Source organism: Eurypyga helias, unplaced genomic scaffold, assembly GCF_000690775.1.
Source record: "Eurypyga helias isolate BGI_N326 unplaced genomic scaffold, ASM69077v1 scaffold4634, whole genome shotgun sequence".
Taxonomy (NCBI): domain Eukaryota; kingdom Metazoa; phylum Chordata; class Aves; order Eurypygiformes; family Eurypygidae; genus Eurypyga; species Eurypyga helias.
Window position 1 is genome coordinate 15,789 of NW_010244256.1, and position 23,421 is coordinate 39,209.

A 23,421-nucleotide genomic window follows, 5' to 3' on the forward strand; every position below is an offset into this window, starting at 1 on the left:
AAATGCTGTCCTGTGTCCCTTTCCTCCTCTCCTTAGGAACCCCAGAGAAGCTAGTGCTCTTTCCTTCCAGTGAATGGTTTTCTTTAGGAGACTTCAGTGGCTTCAGCCTGAACTTGGCTTCTTTCAGGCAGGAAATAGCCAAATCATGACAGCAGCAACCACAGCAATTTGCATCCATCCAAGAAGTCATGCACAAAATGGCCAGTAACCTCTGCAGTGCCAAAGCTGGGAGCAGAAAGGTGGGAAAGCAACCTGGAATTGCAGCCTGGAAGGTTCTGCCTGTGGTTCAAAGACACCAAAGGAAGGAGAGGGTACTGTATTTGCTGTCTGCAAAGTGGGAACAGCTTCTTGCTTCCCAGACAAGAAAGGTTCCCTCTTCCACTAGACTTCTGGCTCATCAACAGGCCATCACCCCTGCTGCTGTAGATCAGTGTTGTCTTTGTTGTGATCCCTGAGAATCTGGCAGCAGGTTTTCAGTGTAGGGATGTGGCGTAGTAGGAGCCTCTGCTGCGTGCAGGTGCTTATGGAGTTGGACTAATGCAAGTATGGGAGGCTTGCAGAGACAAGCCTATGTTTTTGTGTTAGGGCTGCAATTGGACTGGGCATGTGAAGGTACAGGCTGTTGACATAGCTCTGCTGATGAGTGTGGGAACTTGGGCTGAGCGAATGTATGGATCTAATTACCCACAAACTTCCCCACTTAATACAGATGACAGAGTCGAAGTTTGCAGTGACACTTGTGCAGTTCTTATCTGAAGATTAACTCAGAACTCCTCACTAGAAACCAAGCAGCAGTTATCTTAATCCGTGTTGGAGAGTGTGAAGACCTGTTGGAGTTAACTCCATAGGATTTTTTCATGGTCAAATTATATAATAATAATAGCTCAAGTTTCTTGGAATTTTGTTGGAAGTGTTTGGTTCTATCTGCTGCTGGAAACGGGATCCTGGACTAGATGGAGTTCTGATCTGATGTTTCCAAAGTTTCCCTTGTTGCAGAATATAATTATTTTGATGTTTATTTAGGTTTTTGTTATAATGCCCTCCTCTTTCCTGAAGCACAGCCCCCTCTGGAGTAGAAGAAATCTATCTTCTGGTATACTAGATGGTACAGAAAAAAGTCAGAAGAAAAAATTCAAGTGGGGCAATTCAGTTTATCTCCATGGGGTGCCATGGGAAGGTATTTTTAAGCTCTCCTGTAAGAGGCCCACATATATTTAGCTCTCTTGTACAGCTGTACATTTAAGAATGATAAGTTTTAATTTCCTTCCCCAACATTTTGCACTTGGTGACTAATTTGATTGTAGTGTTAAATCCACTAAACACCGTGAACATAAACAACAATAATCTAACAACAGCATGCAAACAAACAGAAAGCTTGACCACATTTTATTTTTAACATTTACTAGCAGCAACTGCAATATTTCCTGGCTTTATACTTAAGTTATTTTCCTCTGAGTCTTGTAATAAAAGACTCCTGGGTGATTCTGTCACCTACATGATTAGTTTGTTAGTCCTGCACAAGCCCAGGTTCAGATGGAGCCATACTGCAAGTCTAAAGCAACGTTTATGCCTTTCATACCCACATCCAAAGGCATTTTATGGAACAGGGTGTTGAATACTCTGACTCAGTGTCTTTTACCATCTTGTCCTGCTTGAAAGTAAAATGCATTTTTCCACTGGAAATTACTTGCTTTTTTCAGAACTCAGACTTGGATTGATGTGGAAGAGAAATGTCTCAATGCTTACAGAGTCAGCAGAGGAGACTAATTCAAACCAGTTTAGGACCTGTTCTAAATGGTTCTACCAGCATCCTGCTTACGCTGTTCCCCCTACTTGTGAAGGTTGCTGCCCTCTTCAGATTAGGCTGGTGAAGTTTCAACTGTTTGAACGGTGGCATGAGGACATGATTTCGCTTGGTTAGCTCTGGCATTTTAAGGAATCTGTCCCCTTTGAACATCCTGCAGCATCTAAAGAAGTAATCCCCTAAACTGACTGTCTCTGGTCTGCAGAAGCAAACTATGGTGATCTGAACTTTAACTGGTTTGTGAGTGTTTACACATAAAGGGTGTGTGTGTATTTTCTTTTGTGAAGGAGTGCTTGGAGTTTAAGAACTTAGTGCCTCTTTCTCTGCTGTTTGTCATTGCTTGTTTTCAGTAACTGATCATGTTAACACTCCTAGTCATTGTAGGACACAGTGAAGTGGTTTGTGTAAACACAGTGAAGAGGGTTATGTAAACGCAGTTAAATACATCAGAACAACTTTAAGAACTGGTTAATGTAATTTAACAGTCTTTCCCTTGAGCAAAGACTGCTGAAAATTCAGTTGTTGCCTGACGTTGCTGTGTCTTGGCACTGCTATCAGGGCTGGTACTGTTTTATGAGTACGTGAAGGAGACGAAGAGCACCGTATCAGGTCTTCTGTGGTTAATGTTACTGCAATGTGTTGGCCGCTTGTCTTGGGGCCAGTCAGGCAACTACTAGCATAGTTCAGTTCTTGCATGGAGGGCTGAAAGCTGAAGTTCTACATCTGACCCAGCTCTCAGTGTTGTGGCTTCTATGACAGAGAAACCTGTTCCTCACATCACCCTGTTCTGGTGCTTTAAGTTGCATTCTAGGCTCCTTTGCCTGCGCTACCCTGAGCTCCCACATACTCAGTCTCTATTATTGTTCTTTTGCTAAAATAGCTGCTATTAAGCTCTTGCTTACAAATCACAGGACAGAGTAAATATTGTTTTCTGGGTTGTCTTCTGAGACTTGAGCTTGAAGTAAAACCATATGAGGAGACAAAGATCAAAAAACCACTGAAGGCAACAGAATAAATCCAGTCTCAAGCAGACAGCTGGATGAGTGTCAAACAAAGGAAGGAACAGCTGGATCAAGTAAAGCACAAGGAAAATTAGTTCTATTCCTAGGGGGAGGGAGAAGGATTGTTTCACGAGCCCAGAGTTGTGTGGGACCAACTTTACCCGATAGAACTTTCATATCAAAGTCCGGGACAGATCAGAAGGTCCCAGGAGGAGGGGAAAGAAGTGGGTGTTCATAGTAATTCTGCAGAAAGCGTTAGGGAAAGGAAGGAGGTGGAGTGTGAGTGTAGGGGGGAGCAGAGTGGGGAGGTGGGGATTTGGGAAGTTGTAGGTGGAGTAATTCTGCAGCATATGAGCTGCTGTCCACAGCTTTCTGGATGTAAATTGGTGAGGTCATAGTGTTTTCCAGTTACAAGGAAAAAAAAAGTTTTTAAAAAAAAAGCCTTCAACTTGTTTTTTGAGAGAGACGAAAACACGGAGAAGCCGAAGAAATGCAGCAACTAGCAAAACTCCTTCTGTGGCAGATTTTGCTTCAGCAAAGTAAGCTCCTAGCTGATCGACATGATGTTACTTGTTTTTATTTCAGCTGCAGAGGATGGGGCTGGAGGTTAGCTGGAAGATTTTGAAGTGTTATCTTTGTAAGACTTTGTTCAGATTCCTGCGTTAGCTGTGTTTTTGTCTTTGAGGGGAGGGAATCGTGGATTTCTCATGCTTTTTGGAGAAGAAAGGAAAGCAAATGGAAACATTTTTGAGGTTGTTGAAGCGGTACTCCATTCAGCATGTTTGTGCAACCTATTTTTTCCTATATGGTGCCTTGATCAGCAAATTCAAAAAACAATAAGCTTGGATGTGAGTACAGTAAAGCTTGCATAGTTAGATTTGCATGATCCAGGATTATTTTATACTTTTAAAGCAGCAGAAACAGCTGGTGTGTGTCTGTGTGTTCAGGATGGAGGAAAAAAAAAGTGGTTTGTGCTTTTTTTTTTTCCTGTCAGCATAAAGACAGAGACGCAGCAATTCGCTTTTCTGTAAGGTGCAAGAAAGGTGTGAGGAGGAGTCTGATGATCTTATAATAACAGAATAGCTTGTACCTTTTCCTTGATCACAGAGTCTTCTGTAAGAGCTGAAAGCAGGTTCAGGGTCCCAAGAACGTGCCCCCCAGCTGAACAGAGAAACCCCAGCAAGGCTTGGATGGCAGCAGATGACCTGAGGATTAATTGTGAAACCCCAGCAATTTGCAACACTTTGGGCTCTGAGGAAGGCACCCATGAGCAAGGACCAATTACAGCTCTGAGAACAGCATGGAGAGACTTCATTCAGGGTGCTGACACTAGGAAGTGAGGAGCACAAGCTTTTTGGGGACTGGTGACTCCCCTGCTCCTCACAGCCCTGTTAATGAAAGGCTGTGCCTAGACACCTGACTCTCAAAATTCCTCATTATGTAGATGGAGTAAACTGAAGAGTTCTCATTTTGATCCCTAGTTAATCTAGTTTCCATGTCACCACATCATCGCCAGTTTTGCAATGCCTCAAGGCAAGCTTTAGGAATTGGCAACATACGGGATCAGTCATAGGGAGAGAAGGGTTAAAGTGGTTCAGAAAACTAGTGCATGAGGGTAGGTTGAGCCTGGAGAAGGAGGAGAGGCCACATACTGTATTTCAGAAGCACCAACCAGTCCAGCTACTCCCCAGTGTGGTTTAGCATGTTGGCAGAGCTTGGGGAGCGTCCCCAGGCAGGAATAGCAGGTTGGGCTGCTATAGGACAGTGCGGAAGCTGCGCAAAAGCGACAGTATCCCACCTAAGGCCCGGTGATCTCTGGTCAGGCTTTTTTGGGGTATATTTTAGAGAGATAACTGTCTGTATGCCAGGGAGCTCTGATGTTTGGCTCCTGCTATCCACACACAAATCAAGTTATTACATAATGAGTGAAGACAGGAAGGGGAGAAGGGGGAAATCTGTGCCATTCAGTCTTTGGCAAGATGATCCCTTCTGCAGGGGAACCACACCCTCAAGTGTTAATGTCTTGCAGGGAGGAACAACACTGTGTTTGGAATGGCTCTGCAAGCTATTCTATGTGCCAAAAGCCAACATGAAGTACACAAAGCAGAGAAGGGTTTATAAAGCTGAGCTAATATCTGAACTGTCTGTGAGACGTCGAATCCGAGAGGGATCCTGATTGTGCAGCGGCCAAGATGGCGACTGGTTTCTTGTACAAACAGAAGGCTTTTTCCTCTCTGCCGAGGCAGCACATTCTTGCTTTTGGCTGATTTGTGGGCATGTTCCTACCTGCAGTGAGCTGTTGGAACTGTTGGAACTAGACGGGTGGTGAAGATGAAGGGCTCTCCAGTCCTGACATCCTTCTGAAAGCCTAAGAATCTGCTTTTGAGAAAGCTGTCGTGGGAAGCCTCTAAAAATAAACAACATAGAGACTTAGATAAAAGCTCAGTTCACAGCTTGTCTTACCATCAGTTGTCTTTGTATGGAAAAGCTTGTTACACTCAAAAGCTCAGTCTTGCACTCCCAGGCCAGCAGGGACAGGTGGTGAAGGGGAGATGGCTAGGTGGAACTGTAATCTCCCTCCTTTGCCTCTTTGAGATGGGCCCAGATGTTAGTCCTGGTTACTGGTCAGTGGGCTTAAAAAAATGGTTACCAGAAGAGGGCTGCCCTCATTTGTGTGGCTGTCGCCTTGATGTTATGGATCATGAGCCATTATGGCCTCTTCAGACGCTGGGTCTGCTGCCTAAGGGCCCACTGCTGTTCTCCAGAAGTATTTGGAAATTGCTTGGTAGTACAGGCTGCTGTGCTACACAGTTGTTTTGCAATAGTTGTGTAATGGCTCTACAGAGACCATTAAATCCCCTGCATAGACAATGGGATTTATGGGAGAAATAAGGAATTTGGCACATACAGTTTCATCGAATCATGGAGTGGTTTGGGTTGGAAGGGACCTTAAAGATCATCTAGTTCCAACCCCCCTGCCATGGGCAGGGACACCTTCCACTAGATTTTGTGAAGAATATGTCCTTTCTCTAGGACTAGACCATCCTCGGTGCCTCTAATGTGAAGGCGATGTCGCTTCCTTTTTCAGAAGAAAAAGAGACTGAGACAGACCAGCAGATCCTAGAGATGGTGCGCAAGGGAGTAATGAGCTGAGCTTACACATGCAAGTGGAGTGTCAACCTCACAGACTGTTGTTTCAACCCACACACCTGGTGGGTTATGACACCCAGGTCTTCAGTGACTTCTTAGTGTGCTTTCTTTCCTGCCCACTGCTGCGATCCGGCCGTCAGGGATGCGTGTTGCCACGTAAGGCACTGTTCCAGGCAGCTTACCTTCGCTCTGCTGAGCAACTCTGCTGGCGAGGCTCTTCCTGAGTTCAGCAGAAGCACTGCAGGTAGAGCTGGTGGTGTCATGTCGTGTGGAGCGTGAGTGCCACACTCAGATTACCATTTAGGGTGTTTGCCGTTTCCTTTTCTGCACTGGTGATCTTTCATCCTCCAGTATGAGACAGGAACTTGGTGGTTTCATCAGCACATGCATCTATCTGTGAAGCAGAACCTCTGCCAGCAGCTCTCTCCAGGAGGAGGGAAGCGGGAGTATTGGTCAGACAGGACTCAAGGAACAGTTTGCTGTTTGAACTGCTCCAAGGACACTGCCTGGAGTACGTAAGATGTCTTTCAGTGCCTGAGGCTTCTACTTCTAGTTTTCCTGCAGTTTTTGTGGCTTAATTCTTTATTTGAAAAGTGGATGGGATTGAAGAAGTATGAGCTGGCTCGTCCTTTTACAAGGGATTAGGAAACGCTTTTGCAGGCTGCTTTCCTCTTCCTATATTATCGCACCAGCAGACTACCTCTGGGCTCCTGCTGAGAGGCGTGCTGAGTCTGCACAGAACATATCGGGGGACAGCATACAGATGTCTCTTTGCTGGATTTTTTTTGTGGGTACATCACAGAGAGGTCAAAGCGATTATCCATCATGTGGAATTTGAAATTTAAAAACGAAAGCTACAGGGAGGTCTTGTGACAACTATTAAGGTATTGGTGGTTTTGAAGCTCCAAGTCGTGGAGTCCTGGGATTACAAAAATCTGAACTTTCTCTAGGTGCATAAATACTCCTTGATTTTACAGTTGCAGATGATTGGGAGTGTAACTCACCAACATAACTGCTTCCAGTTTACCCCAATCCTGTAGTTCATAAGCTGTCGTCTTTGCTGGGTTATGGATATATCTCTGCCTTTGCTCAGTAGCTACCCTGTTATACCAACAGTAACTTCAAAAAGCATGGCTGGGGGACGTGTCTTGTTTGCTCTGCTTCTCTCACATAGCAGAGTTAGGTCTCATAGCACCGGGGGAGACTGAAAAGAGGAAAAGGCTTATTCCTTCTTTAACTACTGCTCTAAGTCTGGGTTATTGAAGGTCATTTGTTTTAAATTCCATTTTCTCCAGGCATACAAGAGATCAGAGACATTCCAGATTCCTTAGATTTCTAAGTGATCTCATTTAAAGCCGTCTCAAATAAGTTTGAGTCTTATCCATGACCTGATGTATGTGTGCAGATTTCCAGCATTGCTGGGGAATCAGAACAATCAGTTCTTCCTTCTTTGTCTTGTGGAGTTCCCATGTCTCTTGGAAAGACTTGCGCTTTCTTTTCCTTCTAGAACTTTGCTTATTGGCTGCTATGCCACTGTCTTTTTTTATATCCACACCGACCACTTTGAGACTATGAATGATAACCTAGGGCACGCTTCAGACCCAAAGCTTCTGTCCAGAACCTCTGTGAGTGTGCACAGACCAGCAGTGAAACCCCCTTTCTGTTCCATGTCTCATCTCCGTGCTGATATAAAATACACTACTTAACTGTGCCTTCGTCTTGGATGGCTTTTGTTCTGGTGCATAATGTCATTGTAACCCTGGGCCTCTCAGCTGTGTGTGGCACCACTCAGCAAGTCAAAATAGCAGCATGGTAAAACACCGTATCTTCCCAGACTCTTCCCTTTTCCCAACAGGAAGCAACTTCTCCTGGTCACTGAGGGACAGACCTAGAAAGACCCTGAAGTGTAAAGTAAAGCAGAGTCCCCCTGCCCTGTTTCTTAGGGAGCTGCTGGCAGAAGCTTTAACAGTGGAGGGAAACAGAAGCTGTCAAAACTCACAAGACACAAGCTTTTCTTATCAAAAAGCTGTTACATTACAGACAACTTCACCATTTCCTTGTTTTACGGAGGGTTGGATTTGGAAGTGTGCTGGAGTGTGCTGCATGTCGCTGACTGACAGGGTTCCAGCAGCCTAGCCTGGCAAAAGGCCCCTGTGGGTGGGATAGAGTTAGGACCTGGGTGGTCCTTACGTGCCAGTTGGGGCAGCTAAAAGGCACAAAACTAGGGGTTAGTGCTGTGGTTAGTTCAGGGCTGCGACAAGCTGCTGAGCAGAGCATTCTGGAAGGCTCAGGTGGATGGTTTTGTCAGTTGCTAGATTTATGATCCTGCATTTGGGCTCAATGTTTTTTACATTAACTTGCAGGAGGAAAGGAGAAAAGTAAATGCATTCCTGTTGTTGAGCCAGGAGAGGCTGTTTCTGTAGCACCAAATCAATTTGCTGTTAATGATGGGTAGAAGCACTGGCTGTGCAGCCAGCCAGCTCAGAGGCACGGCTCCCTAACATGCAAGTCTTGACGCATGTTGCGATATGCTGTTGTTCCCTTGGCACAGTGCAAACGACAACAGTTCGGACACATGGGCATCGCTTTGTCACACTGATCCTAGTGGGTGCTGCTGTGCTGAGAGCTGGCTGTCCTGCCGCAAGTGAAACTGATTTCTCCTGGAAAAGGCTGCTTGGGTGTTGTAAAAGAGCTTTGGATCACTCCTTTGCTGTCCTAAGCTAAATCTAAGTCCTAGCTTCCAGAGGTGGAGGCTGGCAGCTTGTATTTTACCATCAGGCATTATGCAGCCTATTAGGAGAGACCATCAAATGATGGAATTATAAGGTCTTGTGTATGATGTCTCTTTCTTATATCCAGAGCAGTGCAGACTTGGTCTGATTTTTTTTTTCTTTGTGATGCTGAGATTATAAATGTAGAAAAAAATAAATGTGGGGTGCCTTTGAACTGACAGTTTAACAGATAGCGCTGCTCATTTTTGTTTTCTACCCTTACTGCCCTGTGTGTTGTGATAGGAAAAGGAAAGGAAACAGTTTATTCTCTGCCTGTGTGCTGGGGGTGTGGTTAAAATAGCCCCAGTCTGGAGTTACTCTCTTTTGAAATGCATAAATTCCAGGGCTGAAAAAAAGAACAGCCCTTGTCTTGAGGACACTGTGCCTATGACATTAGCAGGACAAAACAGCTAATGATCTTGCTGGAACCTACTTGGGCTTGCCTGGTTAGAGAGATGAATGATGTCATTGTGTTGGGAATCTGAATCAGGCTCTCAAAGCATGATCCCAGGAGACCTCCTAGACCCCTCCTACACAAGAAGCAGGAGGGACTGTACCAGTGAAATGTAGAAACAAAGGCATTGGTTCATTTCTTGCGCAGTTCTTCCCGCGTAGATCTGAGTCACATGAGTTGGAGAGAGTTGCAGTTGCATCCACAAGATTAACAGTGTTAACTGTGCACATCAGGAGTGTAAGTGGGAGAGACTCGGGGGTGAGGGGTGTTGGGGGAGGGTGGGGAGGTGGGGAGGTATGCTCCCAAAGTGAGAATGTGTTTGCCCAGCAGATTGCTGACAGCATTTAAGGTCAAGTTGGATGGGGCTCTGAGCAGCCTATCTGGTCAGAGATGTCCCATCTCATTGTGTGTGTGTGGGTATCACTGGATGACCTTTTAAGGTCCCTTCCAACCCAAACTATTCTATGATTCTATACCCTACTGTTTCTGCTGGTGCCTTGTTATTTATGCAGGACCAGTATCAGAACCCAAGATAATACTGGTGCCTCCCTTCCCCCTGCCTGCTCCTGCTTCCTTAGATACACAAAAGATTTGTTAAATAGTTTGCTCTTGAGCCTTTCAGACAGTTTTGGTGGGTGATGTGTTGACAGATACCTTTCATGTAACATTTGAATAGCATGGTGGAAAAAACGCTGTGGCTATAGGTGGTACGGAAGGCTGTATGAAATATAGTTGCAGGCTACGCATATCCTACGTTGCTGTTAAGTTTGTTGGGTCAGGCACTGTCTTTTGCTGTAGTGTACGGTGTCTGCTGCAGCAAGGTCTGAGCCTCTGGGGTTAATCACAGTACACATGTTAAATAAGTATATTATTGATGGAACAATGACAGAGGAGGCAGCTGCTGACTATGAGTGTATTTGTAGTTTTCCCTTCCTTTTGTTGTCAGTAACATTCTTTTTTTTTTCTGCTTTGACAGGTTCTGTTTATTTATATTCAGGTGAGTGACATCTTTGTAATCTGCCTGTTCTTATTCATGAGTAGTAGAAATGAGAGGGATCCTGATTCCATGCCGTGGGGTTTAAAACGCTAACTTCCATGGGTATGAACTGTGCATCCCATCAGCTACGTCACTAAACTTGGATTAAACTGGGGACTAGGATTAGGAGGGGTAGGTAGGACAAGTCAAATCGACGATCCTAGTAACAGATGTCATAGACATCGCTTTCACTGGATGAAATCAGTGTTTCTAAATGGCTTTCTATTGTATTTCTTTGAGAGGGCTCTATGTTGTTCTTGAAAGTTACTTTCTTTTGGGTGGAAGGTGTGCAGAGATTCTAGGACAGGTCTGAATCCTACTCCGGTGTCTTCTTCACGGCCATCAATCTGGTAACTCTGTTTTTTTCTTCTTTGCTCCTGGCCCTCAGTACCAGCTGATGCCTCAAACCCAGCCAGTGTTGTAGTGTCAGTGTTAAATATCAGTGCTACGCTGGGGTCACAGGCTGTCCTGCCCTGCAAGAGTTACCGCATGGTGTGGACCCAGGATCGCCTGAATGACCGCCAGCGAGTGGTCCACTGGGATGTGTGCAGCAACTACTATGGAGATAACAAGATGGAGAGGCTCTATGACATGTACTCAGCTGGAGATCAGCGTGTGTACAGCTCCTACAACAAAGGGCGGATATTCATGCCCGAGAATGCATTTACAGATGGCAACTTCTCCTTGGTGATCAAAGGTATTAAAGAGCATCTTTTCTCCCTGTGCTCTCTCAGAGTGGAGGAGTCATGACTAAATTAACTTTGTGCTTTTCAGTGAAAATGTCTCTTTTACAGGGCATTTTCTATAACTAAATAAATAGCAGTCCATGAAGCAATAGTGGTTTATTTCCCTATGAAACAGTCCCAAGAAAATTGGTAACAGCTCATTGCCTGAAAGTCACTTGGGCTTCTTGTGGATCTTTGACTGTATTTCAGTTCCTGAGCTATAAACCCAAGATTGTAATTCTTCCTGTGCCTGCTCTTAGCTAAACTTACATCAGCCATCTCTTTCCATCTGTTAATATAAATAACAGAAGACCAAATAAGCTGAACAAATTATTATATTGAGATGATTCTTCTCTGTGTGGTCCATCTGGTGATAAGGATGGGTTAGAACTAAGTGATAAAAAGGCCCTTTTGCATTTATACAAGCATTTGGGTAACAGTATAAATGACAAGAGTAATGGTTGTCTCAACATAAAACATTCAAGTTCCTCTCTCTTCCCTGTTGTACTAGATGTTGCAGAGAGTGATGAAGGCACATATTCTTGCAATCTTCACCACCACTACTGCCACTTATATGAGACTGTGAAAATCAAACTAGCTATCACCAAGAAAGGTAGGTGTAGCAGACAGTTTGGTGTTTATTTCTGCAAGGGACCTGGAGTCCAGTGGCCGCTGGGACTCTTGAATTCACAGTGGGGCTTGTATGCTGATTTGCAGCAGGCTTTGCATGCAGTTCTGCTGGTGTCAGAGAAGCGCAGTGTGGGTGCAGGGTTTTGGCCATGCCTTCTCCATTGCAGGTTCAGGGCACAGATGCCACAAGAGGCTTTGCAAGTATGGGGAGATAGTGGTGCTCACTCTGCTCTCTGCTGTCAGTTCCCTGACTTTCAGAAATTTTACTCAGTGTGTGTATTTATGAAGCTCACTCCTTTCTTGGCACATGCCAAGCAATGCTTGGAGCCTGTTAAGTTCCATGTTTACCCTAGGCAGCCCAATAAGCTAGCTGTCCTGTTATTGCTCCAGCAGTAGAACATCCCTAGTAACAATCCATCATCATTCAGGTTAGCCACAAAGATCTGCTGGGTACATTTGTTGGTGAGCTTACCCCGGAGAAGCCTGTAGTTAGAAACCTCCTCGAGTTACCACACCTTAAGTCCAGCTCTAAAACAAGCTACTAAAGACTGTTGGCAACTGCAGTGTGTGCCACCCATGCCACACATGAATAGCATGCCATTTAAATCGACCTTTGTATAACGCACAAGTGAACTACTGGGGCTGATTGTGCTGGAAAGGCGTTGAAGGGCTGATGGGATAGTAGAGAAGCACACTCCTGCTGCTGTTCTCACAGCTTCTATGCAATAAAAACACGCAGGCAGGCCTGTAACCCCCAGTCTGCTCATCTGTGTTTTGGTTCTTCTGTTATTCCTTTTCAAGAACAAAATACAAATCAGTGCTTCTTGAACTCCTCCAGTAATTAGGGCATTTTTGGTCAGAAAAGCATTTCCTGCTTGGAGAATTGGGATACAGTATATTGAAGATAAATCTGTTGTTCTCATTCCATTCTTAGTCTGTAGAGAGAATATGCTTCCTGCGTTCTGAAGCAAGAGATTAACTCTCATTATAAGGAAAAAAAAGTGGTCTTGCTTAATGCACTGACCTAGCATGTAGAAAATAAGGACAAATATGTAAGGATGCATGTGCCAAGTTGTTTTGTCTCCTCCACAGCTGAGGATGCAGGCCAGTACTGGGATGGGGAAAAGCCTGTGATTGTTGCCCTAGAAGGCAGCACAGTGACGCTTCCCTGTGTGAACCGCAACCACATCTGGACCGAACGGCACAGTGAAGAGGAACAACAAGTGGTGCACTGGGACAGGCAGCCCCCAGGGGTTCCTCATGACCGGGCTGACCGCCTCATCGATCTGTACGCCTCTGGCGAGCGCCGTTCTTACGGACCTCTTTTCATTCGTCAGAAGATGAACATCACTGACACAGCCTTTGCCCTGGGTGACTTTTCCCTGCGGATTTCACAGCTGGAAAGTGCAGATGAAGGCACTTACTCCTGTCACCTGCACCATCACTACTGTGGCCTACACGAGCGCAGGATCTACCAAGTCTTTGTGATGGAGCCAGTGAGAGAGAAGAAGGTGGTGAACCTCACAACTCACAACGTTGCCCCAGCCCTAGGTAAGTGGCCTCTGGAAGTGGGAATTGGGGAAGAAGTAAGTATCTACCGTTCCACCTTTGAGCTCTAAAGAGCTTAGTAAGCCACGGGAAAGGAATATGACACATTATTCCCCATCGTCACGTCAGGAGGCCTTTGCTCCGAATGCCAAAATGCCATTGCTTTTTCTGTCCCTTCACAGCGATCTGCAGGGATCACTTAGTGCCAACAGGAGGGAGCATGGTCAAGGCCAACCTCTGCCCTGCAGAAATACTGTAGACCCCTGAAGTGAAGGTGCTATTAGAGCAACACTGAGGATGCCTCTGTGAAGGTTTCTCACATTTGAGCCAGGGGCTATTCCTGCCTTTGGGGTTAGAAGAGTAGATGATGTCTTGCCTCCCTCGCTACAAGTACATGGCTCTAGTATATAGACTTGGTTGTTTCTGAGCTATTTCCATTATGTTGGTGTATTGCATGCTTAGCAATTCTGACTGCTGAGGATCCTGCAGAGCTGCTTTAACCTTGTGCTGCACCCAAAGTGGTGTCCCACCCATCAGGGTTCATTACCCTGCTTGCAGTGCTATAGTGACGTCATGTCCAGCTTCTGTTTTCTTTGCTCCAGGGCAGTGCTGCAGCCTGTTCTGCTCTGCAACGCTGACATGCCCGAAGGCAAAACAGCTGTTTGTCTAACAGGCTCCCTTTTCTGATTGCTTTCATGGAACTAGAGAAGGTGTGGGGTGGGCGTTGATTCTGCTCTGCCTTTGCTGTTACAACATGCCACTACTCTCACCTGCGTAGATCAGAAGTGTTGCTTTCCCCTTTGCACAGGGGTTTAGGCTGTGCAAGATGCCAAACTGTACAGAATCAAGAACAAGGAATTTTCCTCCACCCTTCGGCTTTTTTTTTGTCTTAAACCAATTTTCACATTTTCCACTGCAGTGAGCTATCATCATGACAGCCTGTCCAAACTCAAAACCATCATGCTTAGTTCAGGCAGAAAAATAAAACAAAAATCTCAAGTTTAATATGTTTTTAAGTCTTTTGGGTATAGTTCTTTATTAACATTTTAAATTATTCATTGTGGTTTAATATTTATTGGCTGCTTAATACAGAATTTTGACATGCTTCATACATTTTTAAATAGGTCTATTATTCTCTAGCAAATGGCTTTTTCAAGTCACAGAAACCTCCCCCTGAGACTTGAGACTGGTGTCCAGAAAACCCAGTACTAAAGGGAGGTGGCTGTAGGGGCTGAGCTGACATGGGGACCAGGACATACAAATACCAGTCTCCCTGCCCACGGCACTTTGGCTGCCCTTGAGTCCTATCCAAATCCTATTGTGCAGGTGGAAACTAGATCTTGTTTTTAGAGTTGCCCACCCAGGAATTCCCTCCTCTCTTTCCTGGATATTGTCCTAGTTCTTGCTGGGTAGCTACCTACCTGCTCGGAAGTTAGACAGAACTTACAAGAAATTTAACCTGCCAGGGGTGTCTGATTTGGCAGTAGTTCCCTCAGTGCTGGAGCAGCCTGCCTTCCTGAGAAAAGCCACTTCCGCTGTCAAAAAGAACAGCCTTAGAGGAGCTTTGTGAATTTGAGTGATTAGTGGATTTCAGTGATTGGAGTGAATGCTCAGCTGGTCCGAGAGCCCCACACACAAGTATGTGCTGAGTCGATGGGAATGTGGAGGAAGCTGTGGCATCCGGGCTGCCTTTTTCAAACCCACTGCTGATGAGGAGCCTGCTGGGACATGCCCTATTTGTGTATAGCAGGAAAGGCTGAGCTATTACCCCATTCCATGAAAAACTGTATGGAACTCTTCTGGGGCTATAACATAAAGACAAAATGAAACATCAGGAGATAACAAAAGCAAAGCAATGAGCTTTTTCAGCAGGCAGCTATAGCTTCTGGCATAGCTCCAAGGCCTGGAGCCATTTCCAGACAGGAAACGTCACCCTGTTTTGAATATAAGCATGAGCTCAATTCTGCTCTCAGTCTCAGCAGTGTAAGTGTGGAGTATGTCCACTAATAGAGTGCGTTTTTACTCTGTGTTTGCTTTGGAGCAAGTGGTTGAGGAAGGGCATCTGTTGTGGCTCATGCTTATTGCTAAACTATTCTCAATCCTTTGCCAGCCTTGAAAAGAAAATGAACCACATACCCAACATTTGTGAGCTCTCTTTGTACAGAGCTCTCCATTTTTCCCAGCAGAAGAACCTGATAAAGTAATAAACTTTCAACTGGGTAAACTAATGTAACTTCATCTCTGTTCTAACGTTTTTTCCCCACCATAAATCTTACTTTCCAGTAATTAAACCAGATCACGTGAGTGAACGGGAGGCAAATGGGCACGGCACGTTGAGAGACACACTGAAGGATCAGATCGTGGTTACAGAATAAACCTTCATTACCTCAGCTTAAATTCTGATACAACACTAGGATGAGAGTCTGTATTACCTTGGTGATGCTATACTAGGTGCTGCCATTCAGCTACTGGATGTGATTAAACCAACTGTTACTCTGTGCCTCAGTTTCCCCAGTTATAAAATAGGGTATGTTCTACTGCCTTCCCAGTGATGGACTCTGAATTCCACCAGTGATGCTTTGTCAGAACACTAATATAACAAGTATTTTTAGTATTACTTGCTGGAGTAAGCCAAGGAGACCCGAAGTTATTGAATCTCTGTTTCCATTGTTTGTTGTTACAGTGACCTCTCCAATGTTGACTAAAGTTTAGCCCTGCTCCCACCCTATCTTGCAGTACTGTGGGAAAACAAAAAGCCAGGAATAGAATGCATTTGTGATTGCTGACTTCTGGCTCGACAGCTGCTCCAGTGGCCACCATCTCATTATGGCAGCTGCTGAAGAAGCCCTTCACGATCCAGAGATTTGTTGAAGTAGAACTTTCACTATTTACAGTTTTGCAAGTGGGTTTTTTGGTTTGGTATTTTTTTAGCTTAGCAGCGGTGAAAAACACGTGGTAGTTTTCAGCACTGTCGCCAGCACGCACGCAGCATCTAGCAGTGTCAGTAAAAAGTGGAGTGCTGCTGGAGTGGAGGGTGGGGCTACCAGAAGGGAGCATACACTGAAACCTCTCCGTTTTCTAGGACTGCTGTTAGCATTAGCAAATTACCATCTCTGATTTCAGAGTGTTTATTTTAATCCACTATCCTCTTATTTGATTTAATTGTTGGTGGGTTAGTGTTTTTAAATTGTGGAAATAAACTACCCAACAAACTGGAACCAGTCACTATGCCAGCAGTTCCAAGAATGTCAATGTTTCTCACATTAGAACACATCTGTTAAATGGTACTGTGGCTTTTGGGATGTTTTCCCCCATCTTTTCCCTTATTCTCCCTGAGTATTTTATAGGGTTAAAGTCCTGGGAGAATGGTAGGCCAGAACTCCATGCTGGTTCTTGCCTAGTGCTCTGTGAATGTTCCCTGTCAGGGGGAGGAGGTGTCACTTTCAGCTCCGTTTTGAAGAGAAAAACCTCCCCCAGAACAGAGTGTCTGAAGGATTTGCTGTCTGTGCCTGGGCTGGATACGTCCACTCCGACTATTGCAAGCAGAGAAGTCGCTTCCTCTTTATATGTATAAAACATTGACCTATTTATTTGAGATCTACAAAAATGTTCCACGTCAGAGTTTTGAGTTACCCTTCCCTATGCTGTGGAAATGCCGCTGCACCCACAAATGGAATGGAATCTTGGCTTTTCTTTGTGGGTTTTTATTTTATTGATTTTATTGATTTTTATTTTATTTAAAAGGAAACTCATTCTTTGGCATTGAAAATTCCTCCCACTCTGTAAATTATAACCCTTGGCAGGGAGGGGCTGCTTCATACTTCAGCTGTCTGGGGCCGAAGTAAGGTGGTGTGTGTGTTGTCAGGGACCCAGAGGAGGGTTGTATTACCCTGCAGAGAGACTTGGGGCTGTCCAGTGTGGCTTCTTTCTCGGCTCCTCTGCAATAAACAAGATCACACTGAAGGCCAGTGCAGGGGAATGTGCAACAGTCACTGTTAATGCTTCACGTTCCTGGGAAGTATAATGGTCCTGTGAAGAGCACAGGCATATTCTTCCTGACAAAAGTGCAGAATGATGTAAATTACGCAGCCGTTTGACCTTTACTTCATGCAGTTCAGAAGAGTTTCTCACTGGACGTGCTTTTGGGGTCCACATATGAGCCCACACATGCTTTGCTTTGGATGCCAATTACGCTTCTCAGCCTGTTCTCCTTTTCCTCTGCCATCAGATCCAAATGTTGTCAGGGGCCACAATGTAATAAACGTCATCATCCCTGAGAGCCGGCTGCACTTCTTCCAGCAGCTGGGCTACATCCTGGCAACTCTGCTGCTCTTCATTGTCATCCTCATCATTGTTGTCCTCGTTACCCGCAAGCGCCGACAGAGAGGTAAGTGCTGGAAAAGACCAGCTCTGTGGTCCTTATAGGGGTATTTCATGACAGGAGAGCTGATTCTGCAAATAATTACTGCAAAGCACAATGCTGAAGGCAGTGATCCTCTTCTGGAAATCCAGCAGCCTACATGGTGGGGAGTCTTTGCAGGTGCTGATGCCAAGAGAGCTCCCTCCAGCAGTGGAAGACGTGAATTCTTGTGTATTGGAGGGGTTGTGAAAGTGATCGCTGTAAGCATCACAATAAGGAGCACTGTGAATAAATACTGGGTGTTATTGTTATTGCTGTTGTCTGGGAGGGGTTGGTTGGACTGGATACCACTGCTCATTCTGTTTCTTCTCCCTTCTTAGGTTATGAATACAACGTGAAGAAATATGGAGAGTAAGTTTAATTACAGAGTCTACTATGTATGATTAGAATACATAAAAATGACCTTATGGGCCCCAACCCTTAGCTGTCTTTAAGAGCCTAAAACAGCTGAGGATCTGGTTAGTACGAGTAAAGCCATGTAAAGCACAGGCTGTTTGATAGAGTTTATTCATTACTTTCCACCAATTCTTTTGCAGATTTACACTCTAGTCACCATTAGCATAATGTTCCCAGGAATATCCACTTGCATAATGATTGCATATTAGGGAGCAACTTCCATGCTGTCTGAATACAGAAGGAGAGAATGGTTTGTAGGGCTGACTGGCAATTGCATTTCCTCTTGTCATACTTTGGGAACTGATTCACAGGTCGTGTTTCTGTGAGATGTCATTAGGAGTTAGTGGTAAAGGGGTAATGCACAGATCTACTGTAAACCCTTCTGTGAGACTGGGGCCAAGATTGTGTAGCTGGGTTCCTTTACGTTTCATTTTATGTTATCAAAGACGAGGAGAAATGGGAATTTCCAGTACAGATTGACTCCCTGTTGTTCTAAGCTCTGGACTTAGGGGAAAAAAGAGCCAGCTAGCCAGGGATCTCAAGGTGTTAATAGAAGAGACAGTGAAAGGAAGAGAGAGGAGAACTGGATTCACTAGTAGGCAGTATGACCTTCTGAAATCTGTTTGACATGTTAGGGGCAAAGACAGGAAAAGTACCCATGTACAATGGCTGCTGATACTGTTCTCTGTCTGTCATGCTTTCTCCAGGGAAACCTTGTGGAACCTGGAAAGGATTCTGTAAGGATTGCTGTGAAAATCACCAGTACTTAATAGAGAATGAAATCTTCTATTGATTTTTTTCAACATTTTTCCAGACATATCGCAAATAACCACTGTAAATTAAATTCTCTAAAGTAGCATTAGAAAAGCTGTTGTGAAAAAGTGTGAAAGGAGCCAGTTATTAAAGAATGTGACAATACCATTTTTCACTGTTATTCCTTTTTCAGGAAGGATGTAAATCTGAAAGAGTTTACAGTCGACACAACAGATCTGACTCAGTACAGAAGTGAAGACATCAGGCTGGGTATGCATCAGCTAGCAACCATTCTCCAAACTAGGTCAAAACTAGTTATAACTGAGGATTTTCTAATGTCATTTAGATTCCCATTTTGAAATTATTTAACCTCCTGATTTTAAGTGGCAACTTTGAGAATCTCAACCCACAAGTCAGTGCAAGCAGCTGGAGAGGATATTCCTGACTTTGGAGTTAACTGATTGATGAGGATGGTTGGTAATAAGGTACAGCTGCTTTTGTTTCACCAAGAGTTTTGGGCGTTCTTTGACATGCACCTGAAAGCTAAATTTGAGTGCAAAACAATGTGGAACGAGATTAATGCAGCATCTAGGGAAGAGGATTCCTTAAATTTAAGCAGTTTGTGTAAATCCTCTTGGTCAACAAGGCAGTTCTCTAGAATCTGCTGTCCAAGAAACAAAAAGCATTTGTCAAGATGAATATCATCATACAGTACATCATAAAAACTAGCTCAAAGGAGTGATCTGGAGAAAATAATTAGATCATCATTCTTTAGTACTAATTGATGACCTTATCATCGCTCTTGAAAAGAGGGGAAGGAAGCTACTATCACGGGTGATCTGTGAAAATGTTTTTGCTGGGATATGTAGGACTGACTGGTGGAACTTAAAACATTCCTGAAGATGTATGTTGCTGCTTACTCTAGCTTGAAAGTGCAGTTTGTTGTTTATTGTGTCAGTAATTGGTCAGGGGTGTCTTCTTGCTTGGACTTGGAGTGGGTTGTCTGTAAAGCAAAGTTGATCCTCTTGTCTGTACAACCCTGAGATGCCTGAAGACTTGCCATGATGTCATATCTGCTGCAACTTGCTGTACGTCAGTGAAGGTGTTCAAAAATCAGGAAGCAATTGAGTCTTTTTTTTTTTTTTCTCTGTACACACCCAGTAAAGCTTTAACCCAGTACAACCTTTAAAAGAACAAGCTGACAGACCTTAGGTGCCAAGCTACAGAATTGCTTTAAGGGCCCCAGTAAAAGAGGTACATACAAAATTGGAAGTAAAGAACAATGCTGTTGCAGAGGGTGGGTTGCAAACCAGGACAGCAGCAAGTACAAATTCTTCTCTGTATGTCTCAGCAGAGCTCCCCTGTGAGCAAATTCTTTGAATAACTGCAGCAGTCACCTTCAGGTGAGCTTCAGATAGATAATCCAGAGCTTTTTGTTACATGCTGGAAGAATCTGTGGTACCTGTGAGGAGCAGAAGCTGAAGTATGCATAACTGATTGGTGCCAGGGGCAAACAGTAAGTTGTAGCAAAAGGCTGAATAACTCCATGAGTTAATTATGGACATCTGGAGATGCCATGGCTGGATTACTTTAAGGAAGGACCGATCACACGTCTGCCTTGCCTGTAAAGCTTTGTTTTCTTTTAATGTTCTAATGGCCATCTGAATTATACTCTTCCCTTACACAGATTACAAAAACAACATCCTGAAGGAGAAGGCTGAGCAAGCCAGAAGCTTCCCAGCAAAGAACATCGATTTAGACAAAGGTAATAATGACCTGCATTGCCCTGATTGGTGGCTGTAGAAAACCTTCTGATGGGTTGAAGGAGGGAGGAGGGAAGAACACAGTTTAGCAGTGAGTTGACCAAGCCACAGCCGAATGAGGAATGATAAACAGCATGATAAATGACAGCAGGAAAGAGAAGCTAGTTTTCTTCTGTCCTTTCATCATGGAGCCACAAGATGCAAGTAGTGATTAGGTTTTTAAAAACTTCTGGTGTGGCACAAATGGATTTTTTTCTTTATTGGAAGATGAATGCCTTGCAGGGCTGGAATAGTGCATTCTGTACTGTAACCTCAGAGGGAGATGAATCTCAAAAATGTCCTGGCATGGTGTTTGAGAGGAAAACACTGTGCAGAAGTGACTGTTTAGAGTTGAATTAATTTATGGGCAATGGGCAGTCGCTTCATCCAACAAAAGCGAACTTTCACTTCCTAAGGGCTAAATCTCCTTTGCTTATCCAATATTAATCCTGAGTGTTACGCCTCAGTATGTGGAGTCACACTTATGTAAAGCAGTGTTTGTTGGGTTGCAGTTGTTAGGCTCCATGACTCCTTTCATATGAATTTAGAATATATTAAATGTGACTGAAATGATATCAAGAAGGGAATGGTCTGGAGAATCCATAAGCTCCCTTAGCCCTGCTGTTTTCGATGGAGTTCTCCTGACATTTTTGTCTATGCTCTGCAGAGTTGATCAGTGCAATTGTTTATACACAGTGTATCTCACTGTGGGCTTTATGAAGAAGGTATTGGGGGCATGGTTGTCTGCAAATGGTCACTTGTCACTGTGTGGCTAGGTCTGTGTTACAGTGTGCTTCTTTGGATGGTTTCAAATCTCTCTTCAGGTACTGACCTTCGTTTCAATTTGCTTTCAGATTTCAGGAAGGAATATTGTAAATGAAGACATTCCCAAGCTGCTGGCTGGACCAGAAGCTTCAATCAAAAATAAATAAATGGAAGAGATATGCCTTTTCTTAATATCACATCCTTCCAGTTACTGTAGATTTTTTTCACGTAGACTTTCTCCCCACTAAGCACAGGGGCATTTGCAGATGCTTCTTGAAAGAGTTAGACTGTCTGTCTTGTACACACTTATGATGGGTTTGGGTTGCTTTTCTTATTCTGTTCTCCCCATCCTTCCTTCCCCTTCTCTTTCTTGATATTATTGTTGGTTTTATGCATCAATGATTTTTATGAGCAGAATCAGCAGACATTTGTCTTCGATGTTACTGCTTTAAATAAACCAACCTGCATCACTGATTTTGAGCCATCATTATGTCAGGTATTTATCTGTGTAGTGTATTTGTCAGAAAAATAATAGTAAAGTCTGATTGTGGTCTCTCATAGGCTGGCATGAATCAGGAGCAGCAGTATTGTCACATAGCACTTGACGTGTTCCAGGTGAAGAGCACAAAGAGTACACCCCTCCGAATGACAATGTAAATACCTCATTTTATGAATGGGGACATGCCAGTATCCTCATTTTACAAGGGAAAGGGAGGCACACAAATGATGAAGGGTAGGGTTGGGATCAGCTCTAAAATGCTCTGGGAGCCTAACTCTGTGTTTCTCACTCTAAGCTTGTTTGTCGATTTGTTTTTCAGTGCACACCAAATCAAATTTGGCATGAGCAGACACTTTCAGCTGAAGGTGATGGAGTTACAGTGCTGTAAAACCAGTCTCAGTTAGATCAGAACCAGAAATATTATGGAGAGGGCTAAACAACTGTGTAGAATCTGGAATATGATTTCCCTGCAGTCCTTGGGTGGATCCAGGCCACAGACAGCTTGTGTGCACATCAAAGCAAAGGTATGATTACAGCACAGGTAGACAGATTGTTAAAAGGAATAGCTTCTCCTGAGCAGACCATGAGGAACAGGAGTAACAACACACTCCACCTAACAGCCTGGCAGGAATTTTCATGGGCCGGGGTCTCAGAAGGGTGGTCGAGGAAGGAGATGAGTCCATTCTTGTGGATTTTGGCATTGTTTTGGGGAGCGGGTACCTGAGTAGTGGGGCTGTGGGCTGAAAGGTAGTTCCACATATGAACAGCGTATAGGTGGGGATGTCCAAAAACTAGAAATCAGTAATTCAGTGTTGTAATCCAAGCAAGTTAAAGTGTCAGGAAAGCTAGAGAATACTAACAGTTCTACATAGCTTCTCTGACTACTTGGGATGTTCTGTGGCACCATTCCCAAAGCAGGGACACCTGTGGTTCTTGGTGCACAGAAGAAAAGGTCTTTCCTGCTGTTGTCATCATGATGACAGTGGCTTGTGTTCTTGTTCTGTAAGGGTGAAGGTGGCCAAGGACTACCAGCCTTCTCTTCGGTGGTCTGAAGAGAATGGCAGAGGGAGGGATTGCGCGTGGGCATGGTGACTGAATGGAGCTGGTGTAGGGTCTCCAGGATGTTGCAGGTGGTGGAAGTGTGAAGAGGAGCTTGTGTGGAACTGCTGTGAGGGTGAGGGAGGCTGTGAGGGTGATGGTGTGGTTGCAGTCATGAAGTAGTGCTCTGCTTGCAACTGGTATCTCAGCCTGGATTTCTTTCTGACGGTGGAGAATTTGGAGGTCTTTTCAAGTCATGGAGTAGCTTCTCTCTGTTAGTGAGGACTATGCTAAAGAATAAGTATATTGGGGACCCTTATTTTTAATGCCTTCAGATATTAAAAATATTGATAACAGAACATAACAATAGAGGTGGAGGTGAGCCTTCCCAAGCTGCAGCTGGGCAGATCCTTATCTTTTTGCTTAGCCCTTCCACTGCTCTCCAGTGTTTGTGATTTGCACTTAGCTGCCTTTATCTTCACTTAAGATTCACCCCTACAAAAGTGCTCAGATTGGGCAGACCCAGGCCAGAGGAGGGTCTGGCGTTGGGCCCAGGTCCCTGTTTGCCTGCCCTTCTGCTAAAGCAGACAGCCATTCTTAGGCTGCCTTTGGCTGGACCTGATTGAAAC

The 23,421-nt window shown here is 44.4% G+C and overlaps 1 protein-coding gene across 1 annotated transcript; it reads left to right on the top strand.

Moving 5' to 3' along the window:
• The first annotated feature begins 3,195 nt into the window (after positions 1–3,195).
• On the top strand, positions 3,196–21,726 carry MXRA8 (matrix-remodelling associated 8). The gene is made up of 10 exons (XM_010149682.1): positions 3,196–3,344; positions 10,157–10,177; positions 10,605–10,913; positions 11,453–11,554; positions 12,664–13,122; positions 17,348–17,506; positions 17,860–17,890; positions 18,882–18,958; positions 20,376–20,453; positions 21,345–21,726. The coding sequence occupies exons 1-10, from the start codon at positions 3,296–3,298 to the stop codon at positions 21,368–21,370; spliced, it is 1,311 nt and encodes a 436-aa protein (XP_010147984.1). The 5' UTR covers positions 3,196–3,295; the 3' UTR covers positions 21,371–21,726.
• Positions 21,727–23,421: the final 1,695 nt, after the last annotated feature.